The sequence below is a fragment of the Mobula birostris genome, chromosome 17 (genome assembly GCF_030028105.1).
Source record: "Mobula birostris isolate sMobBir1 chromosome 17, sMobBir1.hap1, whole genome shotgun sequence".
Classification (NCBI taxonomy): domain Eukaryota; kingdom Metazoa; phylum Chordata; class Chondrichthyes; order Myliobatiformes; family Myliobatidae; genus Mobula; species Mobula birostris.
The window spans coordinates 39,212,605-39,223,684 of record NC_092386.1 but is presented as its reverse complement, the minus strand read 5'-3'; the positions used below and the strand labels follow the sequence as shown (position 1 = coordinate 39,223,684).

Below are 11,080 nucleotides of genomic sequence, written 5' to 3'. Positions count from 1 at the left end.
CCAATGCCATATTCGAGTTTGCTGATGACACCACTGTTGTGGACCAATTCAAAGGTGGTGATGAATCAGCATGTGGGAGGGAGATTGAAAATCTAACTGAGTGGTGCCACAACGACAACCTCTTACTCAATGTCAGCAAGACCAAGGATCTGATTATCAATCTTAGGAGGAGGAAACCAGAGGTCCATGAGCCAGGTCCTCATCAGGGGATCAGAGGCAGAGGGTGTCAGCAACTTTAAGTTCCTTGCTGTTGTCATTTCGGAGGACCTGTCTTTGGCCCAGCACACAACTGCAATTACAAAGTAAGCACAGCGGCGCCTCTACTTTCTTAGGAGTTTGCGAAGATTCGGCATAACATCCAAAACTTTGACATGCTTCTATAGAAGTCTGGTGCATCACAGTCCAGTATGGAAACATCGATGCCCTTGGACAGAAAATCCTACAAAAAGGTGCAGATAAGGCCCAGTCCATCGCAGGTAAAGATCTCCCTACCATTGAGCACATCTACACAGAGCTTTGTCGCAGGAAACCAGCATGTACCATCAGGAATCCCCACCACCCAGTTCATGCTCTCGCTACTGCCATCAGGTAGAAAGTACAGGAATCTCAGGACTCTCACATCCAGGTTCAGGAACAGTTATTACTCCTCAAGCATCAGTCTCTTGAAGCAAAGGATATAACTTCACTCAGCTTCACTTGCCCCATCATTGAAATGTTCCCACAACCTAAGGACTCACTTTCAAGGAGTCTTCATCTCATGTTCCCAATATTTATTGCTTATCTATTTCTATTATTTATTTATTTTTGTATTTGCACTGTTTGTTAACTTTTGCACACTGGTTGGCCACACAAGTCAATGCAGTCTCTCATTGATTCTAATATGGTTATTATTCTATTAAGGAATTATTGAGTATGCCTGCATGAAAATTAATCTCTATGGTGACATACATGTACTTTGAACTTTGAAGGGAATTACTATTAAAAGGGTTATCATCTTTGAAGATAAAGAAATTCAATGTTAAATGAAATATATCCTGACTGCTGAAAGAACCAAGATAGAAATTATAGACATCCTTACAACAGGTGCTCACTCCTTTCAGGCTCTACAAGCATTTTATGAAGACAGCTGGTATTATTTTAAAAGAGAAGTTAAAAATCAAGTTAACACAAACTTGTTAGTTTAATTTTGGTAACTATATTTCCTTTTGCACTCAATGTCACAAAATGCAGCTTTACATTTGTCTGGAGTAAATGCCATCTGCCATCTCTCCACCCACAATTCCAACATCTACTGCCCTGACCCTCCATCAATCATCTTCTTCACTTCCTTAAAAAACTCAATCAACTTCGTAGGACATGAGCTCCCGAACAAATCATGCTGCTTTATGTGGGAAATGCTTTCACAACCCTTCGGTAATCTTCCTCACTATTCACAACTCTGTCATCTTCAGACTTACCAACCAGAATTTTGTCAAAAATATTTTCTGTCTGCATCAACAAAAGAGGTCCCAGTACTGACTGATGCTTGCAGAGTATCACTGGTCACAGATGACCAGTCTGAATAACACCACTCCTTGTTTTCTTCAATGACTAAACCATTACCTTATTGTCAGAGACTTTGTCCGATGCCTCCCTAAATTTATGTAGACAATATCCACTGCCCTGACCCTCATCAATCAACTTCTTCACTTCCTCAAAAAACTCAATCAATTTAGTAGACCATCATCTCCCCCACACAAATCATGCTGATTATCACAAATAAGTTAATAAGTTTCCAAATATGACTAAATCCTCTCCTTGTGAATCTACTCTAACAATTTCCTTACTATTAATATAAAGCTCACCTATCTATAATTTACTGGATTATCCACACTCTGATGACAGCTGATGCACAGGAACAAGACTTACATCAAGCAGGTAGCACCAGAAACACTTTGCACCTGCCAACCAGTTTCTTCTCTGCCTTAGCTACACACTCCGCCATGTTGCTAGTGAATACATAAAAGGTAAAGCTTAGTACTGGAAGGAAACCCAAAAAAAAAATCAGTGTCCAGCACAGACAACTAGCTTTTAACAATAAAGCAGACATCCAAAGGGCTGCTTTGACTTGAGTCTTATGCCATCCAGTGGCCACAAATATCACAACCAGAATCATGGAAAGTAGTTCAAGACATCTTCTTGCCTGCTTGATTTGGTCTAGGCCTCCTACAGAGGGGGGAGAAATTGATGTGTATTTTGGATGGGTGCTCCATTTTATTTATTTATTTTCCTTTTCATAACATCAAAATAAATGTATTTCCATTGTGGAATCCCGATGGTGAATACAAAACAGTGCAACAGCAAGCCCAAGGCATTAAAGTCATCAGGATGCAAGGGGGAGTGTATCAATACATAAAATGGCCTCCTTGGCTTAAAGAAATTCATAAAATAACATTAAGTTTGCATTGATTAATAAACGAACAAGATTGTTGAATGCAAACAGGAGGAATTCTGCGGATGCTGGAAATTCAAGCAACACACATCAAAGTTGCTGGTGAACGCAGCAGGTCAGGCAGCATCTCTAGGAAGAGGTACAGTCAACGTTTCAGGCCGAGACCCTTCGTCAGGACGGGTCCTGATTGTTGAATATTGCCATGCAAGTTTTCAAAGAACTAGCAGGTCTTTGTCTCCCTCCTGTGTCTGCTTAAATAACTACAAGATACTTGCATCTGAATTTAATAAACATAGAAAATTCTAAATCAAAACACAACAATAAGATAGCTTGGAATGGATTTTAAGTAAATACAAGTTGATCATTTAATTCCATGGTCAGTATATGAGATGGAGTGTAATATGTCCTTCTGTGCAGAAACAGAAGTGCAATAATCCCTGTACACATTAAAAAAAAACTTGTGTTCTATCATGAAAACATTTTTAAGATTAAGAGTTTGCTGAAGTACATTTAAAAGGCACATAAAAATCTCAGCAAGCTTACCATCTTCATTTCTCATATTACTGCCATACAGGATAAATGATAGATTTAAGGTAGCATAGAACCAACAGATGTTCATTAACAATGCCTATTAAAAGGAAAATCTGAAAAGGGTGACCTAAACTGTCACAGCTCTTATAGTTGGGTGCCAAAATGGGACTTTGTGTTGAATTTGTTAAATGAGGAAATGCACAAAGCAACTAGGGTCCCATCAATTCAAGACGACTAGCTAGATCTATTAGATATAGGATGCTACTGGAAAGGAAAGCGGGCACACAAGTGGCCATTGACAAGCTGTGTTATTCACAACTCATATGTAACAACACTTACAAAAGCAATAACTGTCCTATTTTTATTTGCTACAGGTTCCTCTCCAGTGATCTGATTTCAGTACAGCAATTTTGGTCACCTGAATAACAATGAGTCAGGGTATAGTATGGAGACAGAGCTTAGTAAAGTGTCATGTTAACAACCTTTCCCTTTACAGTGTTGTGGACAGAGCCCAACACATCACATAAACTTCCATGGACACTGTCTATACCCGCCGGCACAGTGCAGCAACCAACATAACCAAAGATGCCAAACTACCTGGACCCCTCTTCACCCCGTTCCATCAGGCAGAATAGAAAAAAAGGCACAAATACATCAGGGCTCAAGAACAGCTTCTACCCTGCTGTAGTAAAAATATTGAATTGTAAGCTTACTATAAGATGAGCTCGACCTCAATCTACCTCATTATCACTTTGTACTCTTGTCTACCTGCACTGTATTTTCTCTGTAGCTGTTACACTTTATGCTACTTGCAGTTATTGTTTTACCTTGTACTACGTCAATGCAGTGAGCAGTGATTTGATCTGTATGAACAGCTTTTCACTGTACTTCAGTACGTGATAATAATAAACCAATCCCAAATTTGCTCCACAAACATAAGAAACTCTGCAGATGCTGGAAATTCAAGCAACACACACACACAAAATGCTGGTGGAATACAGCAGGCCAGACAGCATCTATGGGAAGTACAGTTGATGTTTTGGGCCCCAAAACATTGACTGTACTTCTTCCCATAGATGCTGCCTGGCCTGCTGTGTTCCACCAGCATTTTGCGTGTGTTGTCCAAATTTGTTCCTGCTCCTTTGAAGCAATAAAGTCTGCAATAAGTTGAAATTTTCCCAACTCAAAAAGAATTGTGCATTTCCTATGGCAAAGTCACATAAAGAAATACTAAGTATTTGGGTTATCTGCTGTGAAAGGGAGCACACAGATCAGTGCACAAGAGATTCTGCACACGCTGCAGATTTTGAGCAAAGCACATTAACTGCTCAAGGAACTCAACAGATCAGGCAGTATCTATAAACACGCAACACTTCGGGCCAAGACCCTTCATCAGGGCTTGTTTTGTACACGTTGCATTCAGATGTACACCCCTTATCTAGTAGATATTTAGGCAAATAATGACTTCAAGGATTGAGGTGCCCAAGGTGTAGTTCTACTACAGTATATAACTCAGCATTCTGCTACCTATACATCCAAAGGAGTTAGTTTCTCTTTTCCCAACCCTCCCCTTTCCCCTTTAACTAAATTCCAGTTACATCACAAGTAAGGCAGCATGATAAAGTCTTAATAGTTTGAAAGGCCAGATGTAGTGCTGATGCTCTCCTGACTCAGCTTCTATGTCAAGGATTCACCCCAGGGTAGGGAACAAGATACTTAAGAATGGGACGAGTTGAAATTTCTTCAGGAGGATGAATGTGCAGGATGCTCTACCACAGAAAACAATAAGGGCAAGTCATTTAATATATTTTATTTAATTTAACTGATTTCCTGACACAAAATGCATCAAGAGTGTGGGAGTATTGTGCTGAGATAAACAGCTAAGATTGGATGTCAAAGCATGCTTGTGAAAAGAAAAAGCCAAATAACATACTTCTGCCACCTATGGATACCAAAGCTAAATTAAAAGCAAAATGCAATACCAGCTCAATATTTTCCAGAAAGAATTTTTTGTTAGGTTAGTAAATTTCCCTATACAGTAGCTGGTTCCTTAACACTTCTACTCCAGTTAAAGCTTCTGGTCAAGGTGGCACTGAGCTGCAGACTACATCAAGGTCGTGGCTCTGACTTAGTTCTGCTCCCCCCCTCCCTCCAGGTTTGTAGGGATGGTTAGGGCAAAGCAGGAGAGTTAGGTGTCAGATTAGGGTGGAAGGACAGGGAGTTAGCAGTCAGAGCAGAATCTAGGCCTCCGCTCTGCACTCAAAGGCCAGCAACTTGTAAACTCCGCACTCTGCATTTGAAGGCCAGTGACATGGACGGGTGATGAAGGACACCCCAAGTCTAGGCCTCCGCTTCACACTGAAAAGCCAGTGATGTTGATGAGTGATAAGGGACATCTGTGGATATCAGATTGTCCCAGGTCAGTGGGCTCCAGGATCAGATGTCTATGCAAGCTGGAGACAAGAGGGCTGGTGATTCCAAGTTGAAGATCCCATTATTGGCTAATCCAGGTGACTATACCAAAAGATTAAGCAAAAAAGCCATTCAGAAAACCAGAAGCCAAAACCTGGAGACTGGAGCCTCAGGTTGGAGGACTGTGTCTGTGTGATCGAGAGGAAAGAAAAGGGCTGGTTATGTCGTCGTTTTGTTGCTTATGTTGAGATCTGCGTTGTTTTGCCAAGCATTATGGGCAAGCATATTTGTAAGCAATTGGCCACTGTAATTTGTCTCTACTGTGGGGGAATCTGGGGAAAGTTAATGGGAATATGGAGAGAATAAAATGGGATTTCTGTAGGATGAGTGCAAGCAGGTGCTTGATAAGTGCAGACTAGTACACTGAATAATGTGATTTCAGGCTGTATGACTATGCTTTCCAAAGGGCTGGGGTGACAATTTGACAGATGGTTAGTGACCACAAAAATATATTCAAAAACTATTTTAAAAAAAGCAACTACCTAAACAGGTTAAAAACAACTAAATGTATCACAGACCCTCAACCCGAAACTATCTTGTGCATTTCTAAGAGGAATAACTGCATGCTCGCATTTGGTTGACTTAAGACCATGCAAGGCAACAAACAGCAGTGTGGAAATGCAGTGGAAGAGAATCTTGGACATGAAACTTGCCAAGGTTGTGGCATGCAGCAACAATGCAATCTCAAGTTTTGCCTCAAAAAAGTGCTGAGCAATTCTCCACCGTTACAGTGCAGCTAAACACACTGGTTTGTGAAAGTCCACTGTATTTTGTCACCAGGGTTTATTACCAAGACATGATATTCCGTTAGCTTCAGTCAAATCACAATGCACTACTATAGTAATATTGTACTTCCTGCACACGTGACCAGTGATAAAATTAAGGGAATCACCTTAGTGGCCATACGATGCTAGATTTTATCTTCTAGATATATATTCTAATTTATAACTGGAGTTCCTTTCTGCTCAATTCTATTACAATGAAACTTTACTCCCCAGCAAATTAGAAATGTTGATGTGAAACGAAGACATTTCTTTCTCCCTTATGAGAGAGAGACAGAGAGATGTCGAATACCAGGTGAACAAGTAGTCTTCGGAGAACTGCAAGTTTGTGTCTTTGCTGTTGCCTTACCCATGCTTGAGTGCTCGGTGACAAGTGCCAATGCTTTTTTTTTTGCCTGTGGGGTGGGGGGGGGGGAGTAAGGGGAGATCATTGCTTGCTGTCGCTTACGCGTGGGAGAAAGCTAGAGGGGACTTTGGGGTTCTACCATTTAACTGTCATTCGTTTTGGGGGGCACTCCTCTGTTTTCGTGGATGGTTGCGAAGAAAAAGCATTTCAGGATGTATATTGTATACATTTCTCACATTAAATGTACCTTTGAAACCATAACAGTTCACACCTAGTAATGCTAAATTATTAGGATATTATGATTTTAAGAAAAAGTTGACCAACAAATTCAGTTCATCTTTATTTTTATTATAATATTGTTATATTCAGCTCTGACGATTTTATATTTTTCTTTCCTTATTTTCTCTACATAAAATTAGTGACATTATGGTCCATGTCCAGCTTTTGTATTGTTGCTCAATGTCACATTTAACATTTTCATCGAGTTTCAAAGGCACAATTCAGCTTGAAATGAAGTTGCCAAAAAAAGGACAGAATTTGAGAAAATTAAAAAAAAGATTAGCTACAGATCAAGATCCTAATTATGGGATAATGCATTAGTAATTCTGCCATGAATCAAAGTTCACTGTTGGGTATAAGAGAAGTTAAATACAATGAATTGATGATCCAACAGAAAGAGCTTAGAAAACCTATGTTACTTCCGGGCAGTTCAGTCACTACATTAAAGATTCATTCAAGTATCTCAAAAGAACAAAAAGCTACATGTCTGCATTATAGAAATGAAGGTTGTTCAATGGTCAAACTAAAACTGGTGCGTGGCACCTGAAGGAAATGTTTTAAGTACAATGTTCCTTCATAAAGTTGATCATAAAGTCAGCCAGTCTTTGAGTTTCTTCCACTGTCACAGCATTATACAGGGAAACTCGAATTCCACCAACAGACCTAATACAGGCAGAGAAACAGAGTTTAATATCACTATGTATATAAAGGAGTACTTGATAAAATGATTTCCCTACAACTTCAGCCTTTTTTGAGAATGCCAGATTTACAAAGAGGGATTTAGAAGAGAGTTGATTGAATTACTTACCTGTGGCCTTTTAATGATAGCATATTATTTTTAGCAGCTTGGTCAAGAAACTCTGTTTCAAGGATACCATCTCCATTTGCATTCCCAATGCGTAATGGGATGTTCATTCTGCTTCTGCACATTGAATCAGTCAGACACCTAAAAGTAATGGAGTTACAAATGACTTTTCCCATTAATACTAGAGCTTCTAACATCCTCACTCACACATCAGAGGTAACCATAAACGCACAAGTGGATGACTGGCCTGGACTGACTAGAAAAAGAAAACATTGAGATATAACAGTGGACAGGTAATGGTTAGCAATTAAAATACAACACAAACAAAAACATTTGTTTTAATAAACAGAAATCCAAACCTGAAAATCATTTATCTCTGGCTGCTCAAAGAAATTAAACATGCACTAAATCTCAATATTCTCCGGATTATTCAATATTATTCCCATTAACTCTCCAGGTAATTTATCTTTGAAAAATGTTATGCAGTTTTGCAGATATAAAGGGAGTGCTGGAAACAAAAAAAAAAATCAGGTGGACCAAATACAGAATCATTGGAAACAAAATTAAAATCAGAGTTCTAATGTAGCTTCAAAGCAAAACTAATAATTTGTAAAAAGTTGATCGTAATAGCAGAAGCCCTGAGGATTGGCAGCATTTAAGAACTGGAGGCCAAAATTATTTTTTTTAAATAGGCAAAATAGAAGCATTAAAAAGATTGTAGGAGTTGAAGATAAATGACTAACGTCAGCATATAAGCATTTATAGAACTTCATACCTCTTCATAGACAGAGGTATGAAGTTCTATAAATACAGAAAAAGGAAATGGTAGGGGGATTATACGATTACAATAAACACCTCGATAATCTGCTACATAATGCTTCCAAAATCCTGATGGTTTCAAGATTCAAGGTAAATTATCAAAATACATACACTTTAGCATATATAACCTTGAGATTCATTTTCTTGTGCGCATACACAGTAAATCCAAGTAACACAATGGAATCAATGAAAGACCATGCCCGACAGGATAGACAAACAAATTGCAAAAGAAACTGTGCAAATACAAAGGGAAAAAATAATAAATAAACAAGCAACAACAATCAGGTACATGAGATAAAGAATGCTTGAAAGTGAGTCCATATTTTGTGGGAGCAGTTCAGTGATGGGGTGAGTGAAGTTATCCCCGCTGGTTCAAGAGCCTGATGGTTGAGGGGTAATAAATGTTCCTGTACCTGGTGGCATGGGTCTTGAGACTCCTGTACCTTCTTCCTGATGGCAGCAGTGAGATGATAGAACGGCCTGGGTGTCGAGGACTTGATGATGGATGCTGTTTTCCTGCAACAATGCTCCGTATTGCTGTGCTCAACGGTGGGGAGAGCTTTAACTGTGATGGACTGAGCCATATCCATTAGATTTTGTAGGCTTTTCTGAACAAGGGCATTGGTCTTTCCAACCAGTTACTCTCCAGCACACATCTATCAAAGTGTGTCAAAGTTTCAGATGTCATGCCAATCTTTACAAACTTCAAAGGAAGTAGAGGTGGTGCCGTGCTTTCTTCATGAATGCATTTACATGCTCCCAGGACAGATCCGCCCAAATGATAACACTGAGGAATTTTAAATCACTGACCCGCTGCACCTCTGATGCCCCGATGAGGACTGGCTCATGGACCTGTGGTTTCCTCCTCCAGTAGGCAATAATCAGCTCCTTGGTCTTGCTGACACCAAGTGAGAGGTTGTTGCTGTGGAGCGGCTCGGCCAGAATTTCAGACTTCCTCCTACATGCTGATTCATCACCAGCTTTGATTCAGCCCACAACAGTGGTTTCATCTGAAAACTTGAAAATGGCATTGGAGCTGTGCTTAGCCTCACAGTCATAAGTGTGAAGTGAGTACAGCAGGAGGTTAAGCACACAGTCTTGTGGTGTACCTGTACTGGTGGAGATTGTGGAGGGGATATTGTTGCCAATCTGAACTCACTGGGATCTGCAAGTTAGGAAAAAGAGGAGCCAATTGCACAAGGAGGCATGAGGCCAAAGTCTTGAAGCTGATTGATTAGTTTTGAGGGGAGAATAGTATTAAACACTAAGCTACAGCATCCTAATGTATGCACCTTTGCTGTCCAGATGTTCAAGGGTTGAATAGAGATCCAATGAGATGGAAACTGCTGTGGAACTGTTGTGCCAGTAGGCAAATTGGAGTAGATCCAATTAGTTTCTCAGGCAGAGGTTGATATGTTCCAATCGCCTCCAGCACTTCATCACAGTAGATGTGCGTGCTACTAAACAACAGTCATTGAGGCAGGGTACCTCCTTTTTCTTAGGCACAGATATCACTGAAGCCTGCTTGAGCAAGTGGGTACCTCAGACTGTTGAAGCGAGAGGTTAAAGATCTCAGTGAACACTCTAAACAGTTGACCAGCAAAGGTCCTTAGGACTCGGCGGGTACCCCACCTGGGCTGGGTTCTTTGTGTTCACCCTCCTGAAGGATGTTCAAATATCGGCCTCAAAGGCTGAAATGACAGGGTCATCGGGGGCTGTGGGAGTTCATGATACTCCCATGTTTTGACTGTGGATGTGAGCATAGAAGTTATTGAGCTCATCAGGGTAGGAAGCCCTGTCCTCACCAGTGCGGCTTGGTTTCACTTTGTAAGAGGTAATAGCATTCAAGCCCCGCCAGAGGTGTTCAGCATCCTTCAGTGATTCAAATTTGGTTCCGCATTGCCGCTTTGCACATGAGATGGCTTTCCAAAGATTGCACCTGGACCACTGGCATCTTTACTTTGTTGCCAGATCTGAAAGTCAGTGATCTGGCCCTCAGCAGATTGCAGATCTCCCTGTTCATCCACAGCTTCTGGTTGGGAAAGACTCAATGACTTTATGGGGACACACTCATCTACAACAGCTTTAATGAAGTCTGTGACAACTTTGGTGTGTTAATTCAGAGATCCACAGATGAGTCCTTTAACATGGCCAATTCACCAACTCAAGGCAATCCCATAGCAGCTCCATCCCCTCAGGCCGGTCACCCACCCCTTTAGTGTTCTTATATCTGGAGACTTTGTCTTTAGCCTCTGCCTGTATGCAGCCAAGTGATCAGATTTACCAAAATTCAGTCTAGGCATGAAACAGTAGGCGTTCCTCATTGTAGTATAGCAGTGGTCTACTGTGTTGGGACCCCTGGTGCTGCAGATTATATGCTGATAATTGGACAGAGATTTCTTCAAACAAGCCTGATTGAAGTCCCCGACTATGATATGAAATGCATAGGAGTGGGCCGTTTCTTGTTTAGTTATGGCAGCATTCAATATTTCCAGTGCCTGATTAGTGTCGGCTTTTGGCAGTATGTAAACTGCAGTCAGGATCACAGAGGAGAACTCTTGGCAAGCAGAATGGTCAGCGCTTAATCGTTGAACGTTCCAGGCTGGGAAATTTCT

At 40.6% G+C, this 11,080-nt stretch overlaps 1 protein-coding gene across 1 annotated transcript in view; it reads right to left on the bottom strand.

Moving 5' to 3' along the window:
- Window positions 1-6,897: 6,897 nt before the first annotated feature.
- Window positions 6,898-11,080, bottom strand: part of LOC140211392 (phosphoserine aminotransferase-like) — a 30,747-nt gene continuing 26,564 nt past the window's right edge. Inside the window, exons 8-9 of the mRNA XM_072281080.1 lie at window positions 7,650-7,787; window positions 6,898-7,504 (exon numbers count right to left, since the gene is read on the bottom strand). Coding sequence (XP_072137181.1) covers window positions 7,399-7,504; window positions 7,650-7,787 — 244 coding nt within the window. The 3' untranslated portion in view covers window positions 6,898-7,398. The remainder of the gene's footprint in view (window positions 7,505-7,649; window positions 7,788-11,080) is intronic.